The sequence below is a fragment of the Vombatus ursinus genome, unplaced genomic scaffold (assembly GCF_900497805.2).
Source record: "Vombatus ursinus unplaced genomic scaffold, bare-nosed wombat genome assembly UNPS02014768.1, whole genome shotgun sequence".
NCBI classification, from domain to species: domain Eukaryota; kingdom Metazoa; phylum Chordata; class Mammalia; order Diprotodontia; family Vombatidae; genus Vombatus; species Vombatus ursinus.
Window position 1 is genome coordinate 13,483,539 of NW_020954546.1, and position 24,093 is coordinate 13,507,631.

Here is a 24,093-nt window from a genome sequence, read left to right on the forward strand (position 1 = left end):
GATGAGTAGATGAGTGCATGCATGATTGAATGGATGGATGATGAATAGATGACTGGGTGGATGAATGGATGGATGGATGGTGGATGTTTGGATGGATGGATGCTTTGACACATGGATGATGAGTGGTTGGATGGATGGATTGATGGATGGATGGGTGGATAGATGAGTGGATGGATGATGGCTAGTTGGATGAATAGATAAGTGGATGGATAATTGGATGGATGGATAGATGGGTGAATGAAGTTGCATTACTGAATCAGTGACTGGCAGAGACTGAGGAAAATGGGGAGGCCCATGTCTAGGAGAAGGGCATAGATGACAAGAACGTATCCATCATGGGCAAAGAGGGCAGACTCCAAACTCTGGTATTTCTCCCTCGTCTGAAGGTGGCAGGAGACCAGAAGTACCATCCGGAATGTTTCATCTGCCTCACATGTGGGGCCTTCATTGGAGACGGGGACACCTATGCCCTGGTGGAACGATCCAAGCTCTACTGGTGAGTTCAGGCCCAGCAAGTGGCCAAGTCAGAAGATTCTGGGTTCGAGTTCTGGCCTTGCCAACAAGTTCCTTGTATATTGTTGAGCATGTCATTCTTTGGATCTCATTTTTCCCCCTCTGTGAACTGGGAAGGGCTAAACTAGATTGCTGTTTCCCAAACCAAGGTATCTTGCAGACTGGTAAAATAGCTAATCTTCCACGGCCTCCTGTCCTCACCATTGAGAGTCTTCCAGTGTTAATTACAAAGTTAATAAATACGTGCACAAATGCACAAAGTAGTGTGGGAGGGAGGACCTGAGCCCTTGAGGGGAAGGGGTTAGACCAAGAAATAGAGACCTAGAAAGAAGGAAAAAGGAAACCTGAGATTGGGAGAAAAAGGAATCAGTTGTTTGTAGGGTTTAGAAATTATGTACTTATCCTAATAAAGTTTTTTGCAGATCCAAGACAATTTATCCCCAAAACAGTAGATTAGCTGGTCTTTAAGGGCCCTTCCATCTCCCACATGCTGATGCAGGCTGGGGGACTGGGACTAATTAGGACACATTTTACCTTGGTATCTTTTTTCTCCCTTTGCCTGATCTCTGTCTTTCCTCCTCTCTCCTGACTGACTGTGCCCTCCTCAGTGGGCATTGCTATTACCAAATGGTGGTGACTCCGGTCATCGAGCAAATCCTGCCTGACTCACCAGGGTCCCGCCTCCCACATACGGTCACCTTGGTGTCCATCCCAGCCTCCGCTGACGGCAAGCGAGGGCTCTCTGTGTCCATCGACCCGCCCTATGGCCAGCAGGGCTGTGGCTCTGAGCACTCCCACACGGTCCGAGTTCGTGGGTGAGCATTCCTCTTGGGGCCCCTCGGGAGGTGGGAGGCAAAGGTGGGTCACGCCGAGGGTACAGCTCATGTGGCGTTTATGTCAGCCCAAGGACTAGCAGGGAAGGAACTGGCCCTGGGGCCAGGGGTTTTGAAAATGTGGGTAAGGACTTCTTGTGAACCACAGCTAGGAGATTCATGCTAAGTGTTGGGGAAAGAATAAAAACTCAGAAATCTCAGGGTTTGGCCTTGGGGCCTTAGTTCACTTCTCTTCATGCAGGGAATTTTCTCATGCATGCAGGATCCCAGACTCATGGAACTGCAGAGTTTGAGGGTTGGAAGGAATGCCATTGACCATGATGGACCACATGAAGGACACACACACATGCACACACACACACACACACACACGCACAAACACACACACGATCCTTGAAGAGAACAATCATGTCCCTGCTGAACCTTCTCTTCCCCAGACTAAACACTTCCATTTCCTCTACCCCATCCTCATATTACGTAGACTCAAGGCCCTTGACCATCCTGGTTGTCTTCCTCTGGACATTCTCCAATTTATCAACGTCCATCTTAAACTGTGGTGCCCAGGGCTGAGCACAGTACGCCATAGGCAATCTGAACAGGACAGAGTACAGTGGAACCATCAGCTCATGATTCCTAGAAGCTCAGCCCCATCACACTCCAGAGAGAGCAAGAAGCTGCCTTCTGACCTGGGGGAGCATCTCCATTTCTGGGCACAGATACTTCCAAATTGGAGGATGTCCAGAGGAGGACAGCTAGGATGCTGGTTTCCCAGCCAGGTCTGGAAACCATGCCATTGGTTGAATGGAATGGGGATATTTAGACTATAGAAGAAAAGATGTAATGGGGCAGCTCGGTGGCGCAGTGGATAGAACACTGGCCCTGGATTCAGAAGGACGTGAGTTCAAACCTGGCCTCAGACACATAACACTTACTAGCTGTGTGAACCTGGCCAAGTCATTTAACCCCATTGCCCAACCAAAAAAACAAAAAAAAACAAAAAGAAAAGATGTGGAGTGGGGCAGGTGGGAGCTGGGAGAGGCACAGTACGTGGGGGATGGCAACTGTCTTCAAATGCCAGTAGGGCTGTAATCTGGAAAAAGGGTAAGATTTGTCCTGCTTGGCCCCTGAGAGTGGAACTAGGAGCAGTAGGTAGAAGTTACAGGGAGGAAGATATTGATTCAATATAATAATAAGTCATGAAGATGATTTAATGATAAACATTTATTAAACATCTACTCTGTGCCAGGCACTGTGCTAAGCACTTTACAAATATTATCTCATTTGAACCTCACGACAACTCTGGAAGGTAGGTGCTATTATTATGCCTATTTTACAGTTGAGGAAACTGAGGCAGATGGAGGTTAAGTGACTTTCTCAAGGTCACACAGCTAGTAAGTGTCTGAGGCTGGATTTGAACTGAGCTCTTTCTGACTCTAGGGAATGAGATACGTATGTCCTTCACGTACAGACTGTGAGAGCTATCCAGCAGTAGGTGTAAGCACTTCTTGAAAGTACTGAGCTTCTGGGGGCAGCTAGGTGGTGCAGTAGATAAAGCTCTGGCCTTGGAGTCAGGAGGACCTGAGTTCAAATCTGGCCTCAGACACTTGACACTCACTAGCTATGTGACCCTGGGCAAGTCACTTAACCCCAACTGCCTCACCAAAAAGGAAAAAAAAAGTACATTACTGGAAGTACTCAAGCAGAGGCTAGAGAGCCATAGAGGGGGCTCCTGCATAGTTAGAAAGTTGGACTAAATGACCTCTGAAGGTCCCTCCCAATTCTGAGATTTGAGGATTCCCCCAATTCCTGACCCTTTCTGTCCCCAGACTGGAGGCTGGGCAGGGACAAGAAGCTTAGAAATCCAGTCACGTCACACTAGAGAGAGATCCGAGAGTCATGCTCACTATTGGCTAATCTCAATACTCCCAGGCCCGTCGGTGAGCGTTCCCCGCCCCCTCCACCTCTCAGCCAATGGACTAGTACTTTTATTAGCTGCCTGCTCTGGCCAGGGCACTGGGGAGACAAGGACAAACAATGCAACTTGCCTGCCCTGGAGAAGCTGACGTTCTAGTAGGGGAGACAGCGTGTGCAAACACGAGTCAATAAGCCAAGGCTGGGAAGGAGGCAGGGCCTGGCCTCAGACACCCCACTTCTCCAAGTTTGGGGAAGGAGACTTAAGGAATGGGACCCTCCTTGTTCACCTCTTCCCTTCCTAAAGTTTCCTAGAAGGAAATGGATTTCAGCCATAGCTCCTCAGTCTTTTCCGATGAATGCATCTTTTGGTTTTTTTGTTTTTTGTTTTTTTTAATTAACTGAAAGCATGATTGAGCAGAAAGAATGTGGGATTTGGAATCAGAGCCCTGGGTTCAAGTGCCAGCTCTGCCACTTACTACCTGTGTAACCTTGGACAAATCACTTCCCTGTCTGGGCCTCAGTTTCCTCAGCTGTAAATTGAGAGGGTTGGACCAGGGGACCTCTATGACCCTTCCATCTGGGAATCTACGATCCCTAAAACTAGAAGGCCTTGGTAGGCGAGACTCAGTTAAGTGGTTGGGCCCTAACTGGGCAAGGGAGGAGATTGATTGGCAGTTATGAGACTTTACTCTTCGTCTCTCTGGGCCTAGGCCCTGCCAACTGGAAATAGAAACACTTTGCTAAGTCTCCCTGCTGCTCCCAGCCCTTCCTTTAGGGGCTTGGAGGAATAAGCCGAATCCCTCTTCCCTGTGTTAGCAGAGCATGATCCCACAGTGGGCTTGGCAGCGGTCTGATTGTCAGGACTCCTGGTGGGGGTCCTGAACCTTTCTGTTGCCCATCCAGTTGTTGGTGTGAACGGTCCACCTTTTGCCAGCAGTTAAGGCCTTTATTGCTCCCTCATAACAGTTCCTTCCTCTGCTAAACGTGGGAGTTGGTCCAGATGATTTGTAGTCTCCATCCATTCTAACATTCCATGACTGCATGGCAGTTGCTGGTCTGTCCAACTTTTTCTATTCTGTGCTCTGTAGAGTGGACCCAGATTGCATCAGTCCAGATGTGAAGAACTCCATCCACATTGGAGATAGAATCCTAGAAATCAATGGTACTCCCATCCGGAACGTGCCCTTAGATGAGGTATTTCCTGCAGTGGGGTCTTTCAGCCTGTGTGGAGGTGGGCAAATGGAGTGAAGGGAAGTCTGATGGGTAGGGGAGGGCTGAAAGCTTTCATGCCATCTTGCTCAAGCACACCCATGCTTGCTCTCTGCAGATCGACCTGCTGATCCAGGAGACCAGCCGCCTGCTCCAGTTGACCATTGAGCATGACCCCCATGATGTCCTGGCCCATGGCACAGCTCCAGAGGCCAGCCCTCTGGCAGATCTTCGAAGTCCACTATGCTCCCCGGTCCGAACCCCCAACACAGAAGCAGGAGGGCCTGTCCGGCAGAGGCCTGTCCTGTAAGTCATCTCCAGAATTACCCTCAGCTCTGGGCCTTCAGACAAGGGCCATGGCTGAAAATAAGGCCCACCTTCTCCCACTATTGCTTTTTCTGGCTGTTTCCCAATTTGAGAATGAGCCATAGGCTCCTAATGAAGAGAAAATTGTTTTTGTAGATAGCTCCCTCTGCTGACAATTAGCAACTTTTCAACTAGGAATTGAATGGGGTGACCTCACTAGCCATTTACTCGTGTGTGTAGCTAAGACCCTTTGGAAACCAGATCACTGGGGGCAGCTAGGTGGCACAGTGGATAGAGCATCGGCCCTGAAGTCAGGAGGACCTGAGTTCAAATCCGGCCTCAAACCAAACACTTGACACTTACCAGCTGTGTGACCCTGGGCAAGTCACTTAACCCCAATTGCCTTAAAAAAAAAAAGGAAACCAGATCACTTAAGACATGGTCTCCCTGGACTAACCTTACCTATAGGCAGACAAGGTAGGAAGTCACTACAGTTGGTGTGAATTCATCAGGACCTGGAAGATCCCCTGTCCCCCACCTTCTTCTGACATTAGACAACCAATAAACATTTATTAAACACCTACCATGTGCACAGCACTTTGCTAGGTCCTGGAGATAGAAGGATGGAAGTGAAATATCCCCTGCTTACATTGCCCAGTTAGGACTCAAGCTCAGATTCCCCTGCAGCTGGAGTATAAGCACTCATTCACGCTAAGATGTGAGGAACTGGGCAGGGTTTAATAAAGTGAGGGGCAGAAATATGAGACTATTGAGCACCTTAGGTAAGTGAAGGAATCACCCCAAAGGGGGAAAAGGACTCCAATTAGAATTGGGCTTGCATAATTTGATCATTTTGTTGAGGAGTGGCCTTAAATATGTCGTAGGCAAGGATTATTATGGTAGGAAGGATAGAGGGTAGAAGGAGGGAGAGGGTGGTTCTGGAGGCAGGAGAAGACTCTAGCCCCACCCTCATCCCACGCAGGGGGGGAGTAGGGAGCAGGAGAGCTCTGCCCCAGTCTCTACAAGTCTCTCTTGTCTGTGCCCACAGGAGAAGCTGCAGCATTGACAAATCACCCTGTGGCAGCTCCCTGGGCTCCCCTGCCTCCCAGCGGAAGGACCTGGGCCGTTCTGAATCCCTCCGAATCGTCTCTCGAACCCACCGCATCTTCCGGCCCTCTGACCTCATTCATGGTGAAGTGCTGGGGAAGGGCTGCTTTGGACAAGCCATCAAGGTATGGGCTCTCCCACGGACAGGTGAAGAATTGCTGAATATACTGAGCACCCCCCTCCCCTCAACCTTCCCTTTTACATTTAGGGCATTAAATCAGAGCATGTTAAATCCGGAAGGACCATTTGAATTACTCTGGTCCATACAGATAAGCAAACTAAGACCCAGAAAGGCACAGCTATTCCCTCAGTTACACAGCAAGTTAGTGGCAGAACCAGAGTGAAGGAGGGAAATCTGCCACTCAACTCTTAGACTAGTTTTCTTTCCCCCGTATTAAGGATTGCAAAGCCCAATGTTGACTTCATTTCTCCTGCTTCTACCGTGGTTCCCCTGTGTTACTTGGGTATGACCCAAAAGGTTTTTCTGTTGAGCCGCCTTCCTGTCTGGAGGAGTTAGAGCAGGGCCTTCTGACGGTTTGCCTCTGGGCCAAGCCCGATGTGGTGATTTCCCCCAGGTGACACACCGGGAGACCGGCGAGGTGATGGTGATGAAGGAGCTCATCCGATTTGATGAGGAGACGCAGAGGACGTTTCTCAAAGAGGTCAGTCTGGCTCCAAGGGGCCTACAAGCACTTTGTGGACCCATGCTGGCATCAATCTCACTTCGAGCCAAACCTCAGTTTTGAGTTTGGGGTTTTTTTTAATTGTTTAATTCAATTTTATTTTATTCTTAAGTTTATATTCTCTTCTTCCCACCTCCCCTCACTACTGCTTTAAAAAGACCAAAACCCAAAAAACTCCAAGCCTCGGTTATCCAATTTGTAGATCATGTAGTGTCTTGTGAGCTAGAGGTTAAATAAGGGGAGGACCCTGAGATCGAAGACTTAGAGTCAGAAGTGACCTCTGACGCCATCTAATCCAGCCCCGCATTTTACAGACGAAGCACCTCACGTAGAGAGGTAAAGTCACTTGCCCGATGTCATACAGGCAGTGAGCATCACAGAGATGGGACCCTCGGACCTCAGAGCCACTGAGATCTTTCCAGTAAAGGGGAAAGAATAAAACCCACCCCAATTGTTCATTAGCTTGGAAAAATCTATTGATAAGAACCACAATAACCATTTATTAAGTCCTTGCTATGTGCCAGGCATTGTGCTAAATGCTGGGGATACAAAGAAAGGCAAAAATAGTCTCTGCCCTCGAGGTGCTTACATTCTAACGGGGGAGGCAATGTGCAAACAACAATGTACAAGCAAGATATAGTCAGGATAAAACAGATCAGCAGCATAGAGAAAGCACTAGCATTGAGGAGAAGGGGGCAAGGCCCCTTGTGGAAGGTGGGACTGTAGCTGAGACTCAAAGGAAGCCAGGAGTACCAGGAATAGACACCGAGTCAGGAGGGGGCTGTCTTATTGGAGGGACAGCAAGCAGTCCAGTGTCACCAGATCCTAGAATACGTGGAAGGCAGTACGGTAGAAGAAGACTAGAAGATTGGGAGGGCTTTCAAAGCCAGACCAAAGGCATTATGTTTAATCCTGGAGGATAGGGAACCCTGGAGTTTATTAAATGGGGGACATGGTCTGATGTGCACTTTAGGGGGGTCACTTTGGTGGCTGTCAATGGAGGATGGCCTAGAGCGGGGAGAGTCTTGAGGCAGGGAAACCTAGCAGCAGCTAGTCCGGGAGTGAGGTGATGAGGGTCTGTGCCCGGTGGCTGGTGTCAGAGGAAACAAGGGGGCATGTTCAAGAGATGTTGGGAAGGTAGAACAGACAGGACTTGGCGGCGCACTGGATATGGGCAGAGCGGGGCGCTGGAGATAATGAAAAGTTGAGAATGACCCCTAGGTCGTGAGCCTGGGTGACAACGAGAATGGTGATGCCCTTAACAGTAATAGGAAAGTTAGGAAGAGGGGAGTGTTTGGAGAGGAAGGTGACGAGTTGGGTTTTGGACACGTTGAGTTTAAGAGGAAAGTGGGACATCCAGTTTGAGGCATCCAGTAAGCATTTGGAGATTGGAGACTGCCTGTTAGGGCTGGAAATCCCATTCACTACAGCAGCATTTCCAAACCTACACAGAGGTGATGGTGGAGAATCATTAGCATAGAGATGATGATTGAATCCATGGGAGCTGATGAGGTCCCCAAGTGAAATGGTATCGAGAGGGAAGAAAAGAGGGGCCGAGAGGGGGCCCTCATGGTTAGCAGGCGTGATTTGATGAAGGTCCACCAAAGGAGACTGAGTGTAAGGGGAGGAATTGGGCAGAAGAGAGACTGTGAGCCAGGCATTGACCTCATGGAGGGAGGAGAGTGTCCTGGGATCTATAAATGATAACTGCCAGGTTCTTGATTGGGTGAAAAAAAATGAATTGAATGAATCTCCAAGGGGAAGTGGCTGTTGTGTGATGGGAGGAGAGGGAGAGTCCGGAAGTGACGATGGGGAACAAGAATTATTCCAGTTTTCCCACCATGACCGGCGAGTTGGGGGAAAGGGTGGTCAGGGAGGTCGTGATCTTGAGTGGGACAGTGGTGGGGAGGAGTGGGGGGTTACAGGGTACAAGGGAGCCAGCAGAGAGGAATGGGCAACAAAGCTGATACAGTGGCAGCTGGGGCTTCAGAATCATTGAGATGGGGTTGGAATATGCCTGTCATCGAGGAATGAGTTCAAGCAGGTTGTTATCATTCCCAGGGAGGCTGGAAGCCAGGGTCCACGTGGGGCAGGCCAGAGGTGAGCTGATAATGGAGAGTGAGCAGCAGCACTGGGCCTTATCACTCTATGGAGGTTCCAGCAAGAGAATAGATTTCCAAAGAGCTAGGTTATGTAGCCCAACCCCCTCATTTTAAAAATGAGGAAACTGAGACCCAGAGACAGAAGTGATTTAGCTAAAGTCAATCTACTTTAAGCATCTGTAAAGACCGATTAGAAAAGTTACCTTTCAGAAATATTTGGGGTTCTCTGAGGGTACCCTCTTTTGAAAGCAGAGATGGGGGAGCTTCAGAGCTCTGCTCTTGTTAGCCTCATCTGCCCTTTGCTCTCATCAGCGAGGGTCCCCCAGCTGCTTGACACCATCCCTTTCTGCAGATACAGACCAGCCTCCCTTTCCTGAACAAGGGGCCCTTCCTCTCCTGGGAACCCAAGAACAGAATGTTTCTTTCCTCATGCCTGTACTTAATTCTCCGACCCGGAGGGAGATGCACAGACTCATCAAAACAGCCGATTGAGGGAGGAATCCTGGATGCTGGGGGGTGGACCTCTTCCCAAAATCACCCAGGGTTCCCAACCTGTAGTAACCTTTCCCAAAGGGGCCGTTTGGATCCTTGATGCAATCCAAAGCTCACAGCTTCCTGTCCCAGTTGGATCATCTGTGAGGATGTTTTTAGCTACTCTGACCCCGGGCCCTTGTTTGCTCTGATTGGTAGCAGGGCCCCTCGTCCTGAATTGGTAGGATCTAATTAGAATCAGTTATCATTTATAGATCCCAGGACACTCTCCTCCCTCCCTACCTCCTTCCATGAGGTCAATGCCTGCTGTGGGGCTGTTTGGGTAGGCTGTAGCTCATACATGGAGGTTATCAATAATACCTGTGATAATTGGATAGTTGCTATATCTGTAATCTTATCCATGGAGACTCCCTCAGCTGCTGTAGATTGTAATTTAGCCACACCTTCTCATCTTCTACAGTCTTTCCATAACCATTCCATAACAGTATAGTCATTCAACCCAACACTTGTTAAGCGCTTACTGTATGCCTGTGATTTCCAGAGTCGTTCACCTGGGTTACAGACAGCTGGGATGGAGCAAATCCAGCATTGGGCCGAGAGCTAAGGGTCCAGAGTCCTGGGTCCAGCTCTGCCAACATAAATATAAAGGATCATAGATTTAGAGCCAAAAAGAATGTTAGAGGTCATTTATTCCAACCCATTCGTTTTCTAGATAAGGCAACTGAGGCCTTGGGAGGTGACATTTGTTATTTGCCAAAGGTCATAGAAGTAGTAAATGGCACAGCCAGGATTTGAACCTGGATCCCCTGACTCAAAATCCATCTCTCATTCTCCCATACCACACAGCCTTCTCCTGGTTACAAGTTTCACAAGGCCTATAGAAGAGAGGAAGGTTGGGCTGGGGCAATGGGCGCAGGTACCACAGTGGGCCATGGGCTTGCAGGAGGTAGAAGAGTCCCTCTCTACCCTTCCCACCTGGAGCTCCACCTAAAGTACCTGCCCTTTATCCACTCCTCAGGTGAAGGTGATGCGGTGCCTGGAACATCCCAATGTGCTTAAGTTCATTGGAGTGCTCTACAAGGACAAGAGGCTGAACTTCATCACCGAATATATCAAGGGTGGCACCCTCCGGGGAATCATCAAGAGCATGGTGAGTGTGTCATAGTGGTTAGTGCTACAGTAGAGATGGGGGCTCAGAGCTATAGATGGTGAGTGTATTGTAGTGGTTAGTGCTACAATGGAGATGGGGGCTCAGAGCTATAGCTATGGTCTGCTCTGAGCCAAGAACCGAATAGCCCCTTGGTGGCCGGTAGCATTTGTGAGACAGCTGACTGAGGTCAGCAGAAGCCAGAAGGCTAGTCCTACACCAGGGTTAGGGCCCAGGTCTGTGTTTGGTGATGGGATTGATTTGTCTAGGGTTGAAGGTCTAGTCTGGATGCTGAGGTCAAGGGCACAGTCTGAGCCTAGAGTCAAGGGGTCAATCTGGGGAAGGAATGAGGAAGAAAGGAAATAAGCATATATTTAAAAAAGTACTTGCTATGTGTCACATACTGTGCTAATACAAATACAAGCAAAAAGAAAGACAGTCCCTGCTGTCAAGAAGCTTACACTCTGATGGGGGAAGATGAGACATGAAAAGGACCTGAAGGGGGGAGCAGGGCAGTGAAGGTATTCAGCACAGGGGCATAACTTTGAAGTCCAGAAAGCCAGGAGGGCCATGCAGGCAGGCAGGCAGGCCTGGGCCCCTTTACAAAATGTAGGCTCCAGGAGGAACCCACGGAAGAGAGAAGGGGGTTGGGCCAAGGGCAGTGGGGTCAGTCTGGGGCAAGGGTCAGGGCCAAATGAAAGGGTTGGCCAGGAGCCAGGGGATAGGGTTGTAAAGAAGTGAGGCAAAAATGGGCCTCGTTTTAGAGCTGGAACAACTGGCCTCCGAGATCATTACCTTGATCTCCCTAAGGTCCCCAAGCCGATTCAGAGAGAGCCCAGGGATGCCTGGCCTCTGCAGCTTGGCATGAGGCTGTCCTGCTGCTGCAGGGTATGTCTGGGGCTTGCATCCCTGCTAGCCCCACCTTGTACCCCGGCCATCCATCTCTTGTCACAGATCAGTGGCAACTCCCTCTCTGTCTCCACAGGATAGCCAGTACCCATGGAGCCAGCGGGTTAGCTTTGCCAAAGACATCGCCTCTGGAATGGTAAAGGGGCAGAGGGCAAAAGGAAAGGGGAAACAAGACAGAGAGGGCTGTGGGAGGGGGTCCAATGCCCCTGGGTGACAGTAAGGAAGACTCCCTGCTACTGCCCTCTCCTCACTGGTCTTTTAAAGCATTGGAAATTCCACCATTAGGGATTCACTCCTTTGGGTACCACATTCTCTCTCTAAGATCTCCACTTAACAGGCAAATTTTCCCTAGGATGGGGAACACATAAATTCTTTTATGAGGTTATCAGCAGCTCTCCCAGGCTTGGTCTGCAGTGAGGAAATGGAAGTAAAAGGCAGGAGTGGGGCAAGGCAGCCAGGCCTGGGTTACATCTGCCCTGGGAGTGGGATGGGATGGATAGTATTTGGGGGCAGAGGCCTGGACCTGGGGATCCCTGTTGCCTTGGGCCAAGGTCAAGGGAAGAGGGATCCCAGCTCAAGCCGACCCCCACCTTCCTTTTACACACAGGCCTATCTGCATTCCATGAACATCATTCACAGAGACCTGAATTCCCACAACTGCCTGGTGCGAGAGGTAAGGTCACTGACTGTCAGAGGAACTGGGGCAGGAGGGCCGGGAGCCAGAGGCTTTGTGGACTGTCGGTCTTTCGCTCTTGTTTCCTTTCTCCCTCTCTCCTTTTTCTTCCTTTCTGGATCTTCCTCTCTCCCTCTTTCCCTATCTTTCTATCTCTTTTTTCCTCTCCCTCTCTCCCCTTCTCCCTCTCCCCTCTCTCTCCTCTTCCCCCTCTCCCTCTCTCCCTCCCTCCCCCTCTTTTCCCTCCCTTTCATTCCCTCTCTGTGCCTCTCTTTTGTGTCTTTCTCTTTCCCACACAAGACATCTGTGGCCTCTTGGCTTCAGAACAGTGTCTAAGTGGGATCCCCAGAGCTGCTGGGCTTTCCCCCCATTCTGCACTCCTTCACCCAGCTTCCTCTAGGCACTGTACCGTTATTCAGCTGAGTCTGTGAGGGAGACAGGAGAAGTAAGGGGCAGGATCCCTGCCCCCTGAGAGGTCCCAGCCCAGGAGGGAGACGACTCCCAAAACATCTGACAGCACCCAGCATTGGACTGGGGGCTCAGCCGAGAAGAGAGGTCGGCGTAAGCCGGCGTAGTGTAGGAAGGCTTCCTGGACAAGATGGGAATAGAGGGGAGGCCATTCTAAGTTCAGTCAGATTTGGGCGGGGAGAGAAGAAAGAGGAAGGAAGAGGTGGGCGTTCTTAGTAAGGGGCACGTTGGGAGGAAGTGGAGGCAGGAATAGCCAGGGCATGTGGCACATGAGGGGGCCAGCCACCTCAGACCCTTTGAATGAGCTCATTCACCGTCACTGAAGGATGAGAGGGACCCTTCCAGGAAGGGTTAAGGCCCTGGCAGAGTCAAGGAACACCCCCAGGCCGTGGAGCCGCCTCCGCTGGCCTCCTCTGCCCCCTTCCTCCCAGTGATTCCTGTGGGCGGGGTGGGGGATGTCATAGCTGGAAGCGAACTTCGAGTTCCTCCAGGCCGGCCCCTCGTCTGACAGATCAGGAAGCATCTGAGGCAGGTTTTGGACCCTGTCTTCTTGAGTCTTCAGTCCAGTGTCATGTCTGCTACTTGTTCCCCTCGGAATCAGATGCCAGGGGGATCCTAGGAGTCCTCTCTCTTTGCCCCCAGAACAAAAATGTGGTCGTGGCCGACTTTGGGCTGGCCCGGCTCATGGTGGATGAGAAGAACCAGCCCGACCAGCTGCAGAGCCTGAAGAAGCCAGACAGGAAGAAGCGATACACTGTGGTGGGGAACCCCTATTGGATGGCTCCTGAGATGATCAATGGTGAGTGTTGGCAGAGGGGGCCAGGGGACCCTCCCTCCTCCCTCCCCGCTCCTCCTTCCTCCCCTGCCCCTCCCGGCAGCATCTCCAGCTGGGCTCAGGAGAAGCTAGGGCACTGCAAAGAGGGCCTACGAGTCCTAGGTACCCAGCCCAGGGCTCTCAAGCTCCCCTGCTCAGGCAGAGTGACCCCAGTTACCATCGCCTCCCTGCCATGAGGCTGTGGCCCACTGGAAATGAGCACCCAATTCGAAGTCAAGGGACATAGGGTTCAGATCCCATCTCTGTACCTAACACCTAGATGTGACCTTGCGCAGGTCTCTGGGGCTGTTGCCTCATCTGTGAAATGTGTGCCTTCTATCCATCAATCGACCAGTAAGCATTTATTAAGCACCTACTGTGTGCCATTTGCATGGCATGATGGAGTGGCTAGAGAGCTGACCAAGTCGGGAAGCCTCTGAGATGTACTGCCTGGGCGACCCTGGGCAGGGCAGGGCATCTCCTAAGACTCTAGTGCTCGTCCCCTCTGGTAGAGGGAGCTTCCTCATCAGTCCTTCCCCATGTCGGTGAAATCCTAGTTCGGAGCCAAAAGAAAAAAATGAAACAATCCCTGCCCTCAGGGAGCTTCCATTCTAATGGCCTGCCTTAAAGGACACTGAAAAGTACTGGGCATGTAGGAAGGGAACCGTAAAAGAAAAATGCCATCTAAGCACAAGGGAAGAGAGGATACAGAAGGAGACGATTGTTGCCAAGAGGTCAAGAAGGATGGGGTCTTGAAAAAAAAACCTACTGACTTTGGCAGTAAAGAAATAATTAGTTCCCTTAAATATCAGTACTATTAAAATGAGAGCCATCCATAAAACTTATTTTAAAAAAAAAAGAGAGAAGGAAGGAAAAAAAAGACAACTGAGGCGAGGGAATGGGTGCCTGGGGATGGGGTCAAGGGTCCTAAGTCGAGGGGCTGGTGTGGACACAGAGAAGAGTCAATCATTGAGCTCAGTCTCTGAGACCAAGGCAGAGCAGGAGAGGTTGGGGCTGATGCTGAAGGAATTGGAGATGGAAGACTGGAGAAGAAGGGCATTTTGCCCCCTCGCCCTCTCCCCACCTCCCCCGTTAGACTGTGAGCTCCTTGAGGGCAGGGACCTTGTTTTTGCCCTTCTTTGTACACCCAGGGCTTAGTCAAGTGCCCAGCATATAGTAAAAGCTTAATAAACACTGACTGACTGACTCACTCACTCACTACTGATGGCCTTAGTATTTTGAGCAAAGTGTGAATGTGGGGAGGGGGAAAGAGGGTGGCATAGGTGGCATGAGGAGAGGTTTGGCGTATCCAAAGTAGGGAGAGTGATGATCAGTCAGAGAAGAGGAAAAGGATGGGTGTGCAGCGGAGAGGGCCTGCGGGAGGCTGGACACCATAGGTTTGTGGACAGTCTGGTCAGCAGATCGATGGCTCCTTCTAGAAAGGTTCTAAAGCCCAGGCATAGAAGCAGAGGCTGAGGGCAGAAGGAATCTGTAGTCGGGGTCTGGAAGGAGATGAGAATCAAAGGGGACAAAGGACTCCCAAAGGTAGGCCAGGCTTGTGAAAGGAGGAAAGTGAAGCCAGAGCGAGGGCAGTGCCTGGGAAATCAGGGAGGCATGGAGACTCCAGATTCCAGTGACAGCTAAGTCAGAGCATCGTTCACTGTCAGTGATGAATTGTGTTCGCCTTGTCAACCTGCCCCCTGATGAGGTGTGATGATGGCAGGGCCTGAAGAGATGAGATCATGGATTGTCGCCATATTGAATTAAACATCCAACGAACCAGCATTTATTAAGCTCCTTCTATTTGCCAGGCACTGTGCGAGGCACCAAGGATGCAAAAATAAAAGTGAGACAAGTCCTGCCTTCAAGGAGCTTGTAGTCTAATAGGATGTTTATGGCCAGGGTCTCAATCCAGCTCTTGCCCTCCACCTGCTGGGAACACCCATGGGGGCTTCCATTCTGGGGCATCTCCCCACTCTCCCAGGCCCAAGCTGTTCCCCCAGCTTGGGGGGTGACTGCTTTCATCTCTTCACCCAGGGCACAGCTATGACGAGAAGGTAGACATCTTTTCCTTTGGCATTGTCCTCTGTGAGGTAGGTTCCTCTGGGTGCTGGGGAACAGGGAAGGGTCAGCGGGTAGCTTAGGGTCCCCTGGTCTGGCACAGTCCAACATTGGTTACCTAAGGCAGGGTCTAAGCAAAGGGCTTTGCCTGCTGAGGGCGGGGGAGGGCCTGGGCAGCCTGGGGAGAGGGGGGGCGGTCCTATCTGAATGCTCTAAGGATGAGCCTTCTTCCATATGTATAGAGTATGGAGTATGGAGTATGAAGATGCTTCCTGGCATCTTCCTGACTCCAGATCCGGTGCTCTTAATCACATGCCCCCATTAGCTGCCTCAAACCGAATTGTCTACTCTGTCATACTCTTTATCTGGTCCCTCTTATAATCAGAGATTATATATGCTGTGCCTCAGTTTCTTCACCTGTCAAATGAAGGAGTTGGGCTCAGTGGCCTCCCAGTTCCCTTCCAGCTCAGACAGCCTGGGGGCTTCAGGAATATAGAGGGCCCATCTCTCTAGGGAAGACGCTTGTTTCTCTCCATCAAGCTGCTTGGCTAGGGAGACGTCAAACATTGGCACTCTGGCCATTGCAATGACCACCTGGCAGCGTCTAGAGAACTTTGGGATGCTCTGTCTGCTAGATCATCGGCCGGGTGAACGCCGACCCCGACTACCTTCCCCGCACGATGGATTTCGGCCTCAACGTCCGAGGATTCCTGGATCGATACTGTCCCCCCAACTGCCCGCCAAGTTTCTTCCCCATCACCGTCCGCTGCTGTGACCTTGACCCTGAGAAGAGGTGAGCGGCTGTGTGGGTAGATCGAGGGAGGGCCGGGTTCCCATGAGCAGCCGGGGCCCAGGGAGATGGAGGAAAAGCAAACTACAGGGAAGGGAGGGTGGGGGAGTCTCTGAGGCTGGGCAGGCCGAAGGGGCAGTGCCCCCGCTTGGGTAGGGCCTCTGTGCAAGTGACGAAGTGCCCACCCCCCAAGTTTCCCTTCCTTTGGGTCCCCAGGCCATCTTTTGTGAAGCTGGAGCAGTGGCTCGAGACCCTTCGCATGCACCTGGACATCCATCTCCCCCTGGGACCACAGCTGGAACAGCTGGATAAGGGGTTCTGGGAGACCCACAGGCGGGGCGAGAGCGGGCTGCCCATGCACCCAGAGGTCCCCGACTGAGCCCGCCTGGACAGCCCTGGCCCTCCTGGCCCCATCCCGCACAGGAGCCCCCGTCTCAGATAGCATCAGCATCCGCTCACATTGACAGCAGAGCAGGAGGGAGGGGAAGGGAGAACCTTCCCCTGCCCCATCCATCCCCCACACCGGCTCCCTCCTGGGAGCCGTCCAAGCCCCCCTACAGTGCACAGTCATCATCTCCTTCTCGCACTCGCCACACCCTAGGGTCTGGCCCCAACTCAGGAGCCCGTCCTTTCTTTGAGGAGGTTAAGCCAGGTCTGTCCAGTGCAGCTCAGGATCTCCTAGGGCTTAGGGGCATGGGCAAGGGGGCAGGGGTCACCTCCCCCTAAGACCCTACCCCGTGAAGTCTGGGGGGAGGGAGGGGGCAGAGAGAGTGCCTAGGCACCTTCCTAGAAACGGTCACCATTGGTGACCGCCCCAGCTTCACGCTTCAGCACTCATACCCCCCTCCCCCATCTTTGCCCCCACCCACCAACCCCTCTCTACCAACCCTTTCCCATAGCGTGTTCTTTCCTCACTCTCACTGTGACTGCCCTTGGCTTCTGGTCGTGGCCACTCTCCCCCTAGCCTTGCCTGTAGCTCCCGTCTCCTGCCCCTCGTCTCTGGGATTGGCCCAAAATGTGGCCCTCACCAGCACCTTGGTGATGCTTCTGTCGCGGTCCTTTATTCTCCCTAGCTTTGGCCCTGCCTGGTGAGCCGTGCTCCCCTCTCCTACCGCCAGCCCCCACTTGTGATCCTCTCCCCCTCCCACTTGTGGTGGTGATAGGGGACAGGGTAAGGCGGCAGTAAGGGTGGGGCCTGGGAAAGGAAGAAAAGCTGCCCCCTCCTCTCCCCCACCCCTATTAATTCCCCAGTGGGAGGAATGAGGGAGGGGTTGCCCCATCCCTGGAGAGAGAGCCAAGGGACCAGCACTGGTACTTCCAGCATCCCCAGCATGTTCTGTCCTGACTGAGTGGTGCCTTGGGCTTGAGGGGGTTTGCACCGGAAGGGAACGAGGCAGGGTAGAGGCACAAAACCCTTAGCGTATCGTTTTGTTATTTTTTTTTTTCAAATATAGAATTTCCAGGAATCGCTCATAAGGTTTTACAGGGCTTTGCTCCAAATGTGTGTTCCCTGTGGTTGAACTCTTCAGGACGTCTTCTCTCCCCGTCCCCCATGCTGCTGAAAGTGTGGCCTTGTTTCAGGGAGTGCATAAGGAGTGTGTGTGCATACATGCGTGCACATGCGCATGTATGTGTGAGTGTTAGTTACCCGTAAGCAGACATGAAGGTCTGCTCTGTCCAGTTGCACACGCCTCTAGATGGAAATGCACATGTGGATTGTCTCAATGGTCAACCTCATCTAACATCTGCATGGCGCTCTCTACCTTTCAAAGCCCTTTCTTTCACATTCATTCTCTTATTTGAGCCACACAACAACTTTGTTGTCTAGACACGTTAGGCATTATTATTCCCATTGTACAGATACGGAATCCAAGACCTAGGTGGGTGAAATCACTCGCTCGTGGTCACACCTAGGGCTTGGTGGCCGAACTGGGACTAGAGCCATATTGCTTAGAAGGTCCGAGCCAGAAGGACCTCAGAAATCATCTCATCTCATGCCCTTCAGTTCACAGATGAGGAGAGAGAAGCATGTGACCCAGGGATCACCCCGAGAGTCAGGGTCAGAGCTGACTCCCTGTGTTCTCTCAGTGATGGCACGCTGGGCCTCTGTACAGATAGGAAACTCTGGTTGGCATCTGTGGCCAAGCCGAGATCAGAACTCAACTCTGTGTGTGTGTGTGTGTGTGTGTGTGTGTGTGTGTGTGGTCACTTTGCTCGGACACAAGGGGAGGCAGATTGGGCAGCTCAGTGGAACCAGGGCGAGGGCAGTGGGAGAGAAAGGGTAGGCCAGTCCAGTGGAACCTTGCCTCCCAGGAAGCCCCATCCTCTACCTGTTTCTGTCATATCTGAGCTCATGGAGCGGGGAGCTGATGTTCCCAGGAGGCCAGCCTGGGAGCCTAGGTTTCATTCGCCACCCTCCTCCCTCATCCGAGGGGGTATTTGGGAAGCCAGTCCTGGGGCCTGTTTACTGCCCTTGTCTGTAGCGCAGAGAAAAGGTCCCCTTCCTCTCTGGCGGTAGGTACTGATCCTTGGGGAAAGAACCCCTTTTAGCTAGAGTATCCCCCTCCTCTTATTTTCTTTTCGTTGAAACCACACCAGATGTTACTAAATTCCTCCGTGTCTCAGCACAGCCCGGGCAGCTGTTTAAGCAGGAGTGGCCGAGGGGCTCTGGGAAGCCAGGAGTGGTGCAGTCTCTCAATGTGGACCCCAAAAGGAGCCGGGAGAGGCCCGGGGGAGGCTGGGGGTGATGGGATGGGGAAGGAAGACAGCAAATGTCTGCCGGCATCTTGCCCAGCCCTTCATCTCGGCCTTCCTGGCCCCGCCCTTGATTACCCTCCCCCAAGGATGGACCAGTGGCAGGTGGAGGAGCAGGGGGGCGGTCTTCATGCTACTGTTTACCCAGGTTCTTTTGTGTAATATATTTTTTAAAAAGAGTTTGTATTATTTTTTCATACAGGGGCTGTAGGGGTGGGGGGAGTTGGGGGGTGTTGTTTTGAGGGGAGAAGGGGTATCTTTTTCTTTCATTTGGGGGCCATTTTTTTTCCCACTCTGCCTCAGTTGAGCTTATAGGAAAGTATTAAAACTGTGATGCATTTCTTAGTGCACTTTGGCCTGGAAAGAAAAAAAAACCCTGGAAATGGGATATTTCTTTAAGGAGGTGGGAAGTGCACTCTCCAGACCTGTGATAACACACAATAAAATCCATACTTTCCACCCACCGGCCTTTGCCTTTTGAAAGCGTGTTCCTATTTTTCTGGGCATCTAGACGTGTGCAAGGGGCCTGACTAGGAGAATTCACGTGCTGGAAAGTTCTCAGCTCCAGAGCTACAGCTGAGATGGGCCGTCCAGGCCAGCCCCCATTTTACAGATGAGGAAACACTCGCCTTAGATCACCGATGGCTTCTGGACTCCAAGTCCCATTCACTACGCCAGTGGGGTCAAACTCTAGTAGAAATTGGGGCCACTAGGCTGTACGTAAAGATGCGTGCAGGCACATACTGAGTTGGAAAAGCACATATTAACATTATCTCTGTTTTATATTTTAATTTGGTTACATATTCCCCAGTTTTAATTTGGTCCAAGTTGCATGATGGGGCCATGCCAGGTGTTCTGCCTCTCCTGCTCCCTTTCATGGGAAGAAAGAAAGGAGACTTGAGTGTTTATTGTTTGCCAGACTCTGTGCTAAGCCCTGGGGACACATACGAACCAAAGAAATAGTGCCTGCCTTCAGGGAGCTTCCATTCTAATGGGGGACCAGGGGATTCTGGATTTACAACTAGGAGGAACCTTAGAACAGCCAAACTCTTTCTTTTGCAGAAGAGCAAACAGGCTCAGAGAGGGCAGTGATTTGTCTAAGGTGAAACAGGTAGTAGAAGAGACAGGATTTGAAATCGGGTCCTAGAACTCCAAATCCAGGGCTCTTTTCACTAGCCCATGCTTCATTTCTCCGCTAAAGTAGTTGGACAAATATTGGTTGTGCGTCCATTCTGTGTGCATCACTGGAGACTCAATGATGAAAAATGAACCCAGGCCCTGCCCTTTGTGGAGCTTTCAACACTTCCTCCCTGACAAGGGGGCTTCCCCATCAGTCATCTCACCTGAATCTTACAATGGGTCTAAGAAGTGAGTTGACTGGGGCAGCTAGGTGGTGCAGTGGATAGAGCACCGGCCCTGAAGACAGGAGGGCCTGAGCTCAGATGCAGCCTCAGACCAAACACTTGACACTTACTAGCTGTGTGACCCTGGGCAAGTCACTTAACCCCAATTGCCTAAAAGTAATAAAAGAAAAAAAGAAAGAAATGAGTTGACTGTGTATTGTTTATCCACAGTTGGTGATCTGAGCAAACTGGGCCCTGGGTGGCCAATGGTTCCCTTTAAATGAGCTTTGTTCCTGTTTTTCAGTCGTTTTCCACTTTTCAGGGTTGTCTTGACACAGATGCTGGAGTGGTTTGCCATTTCCTTCTCTGGTTCATTTTACAGATGAGGAAATGGAGACAAACGGGATGAAGTGACTTGCCCAGGGTCACACAGGCAGTGAGTGTCTGAGGCCAGATTTGAACTCAGTTCTTCCTGACTTCAGACACAACACTCTACCCATTGTGCCACATAGCTGCCCATAACATTTAAATATGGAAAACGGCTATATGAGGAAGACACAGGACTGAGGGAGAAAAATGAAAAGGTTTTTGCAGGTCAGAGAGGGGAAAGATGTCTTCCAACCTTCACCAATGGAAAATGTATCTCATAGCCAGGTCTTATGTGGCCACATGGCCATCCTCCTTCCCAGGAAGTTCCCAGTAGGTGGAAGGAGGGGTCCCTTCCAACTCTGAATCTATAATTCCTGACTTCCACCACACCCAGAAGAAACCCATCATGTTCCATGGTCCCTGGCCTCTCTGCTGCTTGCCATGGAAGAGGCTGGTGGGAAGGTGTCTAAGTCCATTGCAGCTGCTTTGGAGAAATGTTTGCATGTAAAAGGAGACTGACTGGTCAGTGTTCATGGGATCATCCACTTAGAGCTGGATGAAGTCACAGAGATCTATATAATCCAACCCACTCATTTTATAGATGAGCAAACTGAGGCCCAAAGAGAAGTGACTTACCCAAGGTCACACAGCTTGGCTTGTAATAGCAGGAAAGCATATTATTTGGGTTTTTGTTTGTTTTTCACATACAAATGGAAACCTGTGGCTTATCTTGAGAGGTTTTTCCTCTTAAAGACCAACCTTAACCCCAAATCACTCTGGTCCCAGAAGGAGCCCTACTTCCTCACTGTTTGGGCCCTGATTAGCTCAGAAGGAATGTAAATAACAATTGTTTCTGTTTTGGCCAGAAATCCTGAGGATCTTCCCCTCCCAGATCTTTTTTTTTTTTTTTGAGACCATTTTTTGCCTCATTTTATTAAGCCTTAATCACTGAATGGGTGTTGCCTCAGTCAAACTAAGACCTGTTAAAGACCTTAGATTGAAAAGGCCAAGGTCCCCCATGCAACCCTGGGCCATCTCCAGTTCTGCTGATCCATATCTGGCCACTGGACGCAGAGGAGAAGGTGAGGCTGGTGACTCTGCACAGCCCTCCCTCACTTAAATCTAATTCACTCACATGTCATGCATGGCATCACCTCCCTGATGTCAAGGTCCTCTTCCAGAACAAAGGACCAAAAAAACAGCAACCTGGGGACATGAGGAAGGGCAGGGTCACAGTTAATCACCTTCACTGGAGAAACAAGATTATAACCAATAAACCAATCATTTCTATTGTGCATTTATGTGTTAGGCACTGTGCTAAACCTGGGGAAACCTGGATTAAAATTAAACACTCCCTGCCCTCAAGAAGCCTACATTCTAATGGGAGAGTTCATCCCACAAGCATTTATAAAACCCTGATTATGTGCCTAGCAGTAGGAATAGAAAGCAAGAGCAAAAATTTGCCGCTGCCCTCTAAAAGCTTCCACTCTAATGAGAGAGACTTTAATTACTAGGTGCATACAAGATACACACAGAGCAGATATAAGGTAACCTTAGAGGGGAAGGTCCTAGCAGTTGAGGGGCAGTGATTGTTCAGTCACGTCAAACTCTTTATGTCCCCATTTTGGGGTTTTATTGGCAGAGATACCAGAGCTGTTGGCTATTTCTTTCTCCAGCTCATTTTACAGATGAGGAAACTGAGACAAACAGGGTGAATTGACTTGCCCAGAGTCAGAGAGCTAGTTAAGTGTCTGGAGCCAGATTTGAACTCATAAAGATGAGTTTTCCTGACCCCAGGCCAGGCACTGTGTGCACGATGGCACCACCTGGCTGAGGAATAGGAGTGGGAAAAGATGCTATTCTAAGAGGTGGAGGTCAGGAGGGAGAGTCTTCCAGATGTAGGAGACAAGCAATGGAGTATGGACGGCATGGAGACAAGAGGCAGATTGATAACCCATGGCCCCCAAAAGTTCCACAAGGAGGTATCATTGAGAAATGGACTAGAAAAGGAAGTGGGTCAGTCAAGATGTCACCTGTGAAAATGGAAATTTGACTAAACAAAAACGCATTAGCCTCATGGTGTGTCCAAGGACCACATGCACAGCATGGCGGAGGAGAGGGCCTTCAAGTCAGAAGTGCCATGCGCCAATCCTGTCTCTGTCCCAACCTGGCTGGGGGCTCCATGTAAATTTGCAAAGAAGATGCTGACCTCCACTGGCAGACAGTTTTCTCAATACCGAGAGCCCCCTTTCTCTTTCTCCAGTTTTTTGTTTTTATTTTTCATTGTGATCCTCTTTACTGAGGTCCCTGTGTATCTGGCTCCCCACGATTCTAAATTATGCCCTTTGGATGCCGCAGTCCTTCTATGTGACCACCAGAGGGCGGAGACTTACGGTCCTTGACCAGGGAGTGATGCTGTAGAAACAGAGATGCGAATCCCCCATGCTACCAGCTCCATCCTAGGACAGGGCTGTCACCTGGCTCCTGGTCGTTCCTGATCCTGTGTGTCTAAGCAGCCCCCTACAACATCCACATCCTAGCCTCCTTTCTAGGGATGTTGAGAGAGAGTGGCAGTGAGGCAGGTTAGGTGGTGAGGCTAGGAAAACCTTCCTCAAGTTATCCTCAAGGCTGCCTTAAAATTCTAAAATCAGGGGCAGCTAGGTAGCACCGTAGTGCATAGAGCACCAGCCCTGGAGGCAGGAAGACCTGAATTCAAGTGAGGCCTCAGACACTTACTACCTGTATGACCTTTAGGCAAGTCACTTCACCCCAATTGCCTTAAAAAAAAAAAAAGAATCATAAGATCACAGGTTTAGAGCTGGAAAGGCGTCTCCCTTAGAGGCAGAGCAACCATAGAGATACAGTGCAATGGAAGGCTTGCTGTGTGCCCCTGGGCAAGTCACCAAACCACTCTCAGTCTCAGTTTTCTTATCTGAAAAATGGGGATAATAATAGCATTAGAAGGTTGTGAGAGTCAAATGAGATTACATGTGAAAAGTGTTTTGGCGAACCTTAAAGCTATATTAATGTCACCTATTGTTATTACGAAGAAGGAAACAGGTACTTGCCTTAGGTCACACAGGTAACAAAAAGCAGAACTAAGATTCTAACCAGGGCTGAGGCTTGAACCAAGGTTCTCCCCTTACTGGATGTCTTCAAGCCAAGGTTGGAGAGCCACTTGTTTTTTTGGCTAGGCAGTGGGGTTAAGTGACTTGCCCAGGGTCACACAGCTAGTGAGTGTTATATGTCTGAGGCTGGATTTGAGCTCAGATCCACCTTACTCCAGGGCCGGTGCTCTATCCACTGCGCCACCCAGCTGCCCCTGGACAGCTACTTGTTGATGACGTGGTGTCAGGAATTCCTGTTCAGAAATGATGACATGGGGTCAGGAATACTCATCTTCATGAGTTCAAATCTGGTCCCAGACACTTAACTAGCTGCAAGACCCTGAGCAAGTCACTTCACCCTGTTTGCCTCAGTTTCTTCATCTGTAAAATGAGCTGGAGAAAGAAATAGCAAGTCAGACTAGATGGTCTCTGGGACGTCTTGAGATTATGTGATTCCATCATTCCTACCCCAGCTGTGTCCCATGCCCACAGTCCCTCC

At 50.6% G+C, this 24,093-nt stretch overlaps 1 protein-coding gene across 2 annotated transcripts in view; it reads left to right on the forward strand.

The window, feature by feature from the left end:
- LIMK1 (LIM domain kinase 1) overlaps window positions 1–18,954 on the forward strand; it is a 31,318-nt gene extending 12,364 nt beyond the window's left edge. For both annotated transcript variants that reach the window (XM_027862002.1, XM_027862003.1), the window contains 13 exons: window positions 387–496; window positions 1,122–1,328; window positions 4,349–4,454; window positions 4,588–4,775; window positions 5,824–6,007; window positions 6,458–6,544; window positions 10,178–10,309; window positions 11,292–11,351; window positions 11,823–11,888; window positions 12,999–13,155; window positions 15,208–15,263; window positions 15,867–16,024; window positions 16,238–18,954. In XM_027862002.1, the coding sequence (XP_027717803.1) occupies window positions 387–496; window positions 1,122–1,328; window positions 4,349–4,454; window positions 4,588–4,775; window positions 5,824–6,007; window positions 6,458–6,544; window positions 10,178–10,309; window positions 11,292–11,351; window positions 11,823–11,888; window positions 12,999–13,155; window positions 15,208–15,263; window positions 15,867–16,024; window positions 16,238–16,400 (1,674 nt within the window). In that variant the 3' untranslated portion in view covers window positions 16,401–18,954. The remainder of the gene's footprint in view (window positions 1–386; window positions 497–1,121; window positions 1,329–4,348; window positions 4,455–4,587; window positions 4,776–5,823; window positions 6,008–6,457; window positions 6,545–10,177; window positions 10,310–11,291; window positions 11,352–11,822; window positions 11,889–12,998; window positions 13,156–15,207; window positions 15,264–15,866; window positions 16,025–16,237) is intronic.
- The last annotated feature ends 5,139 nt before the right edge of the window (window positions 18,955–24,093 follow it).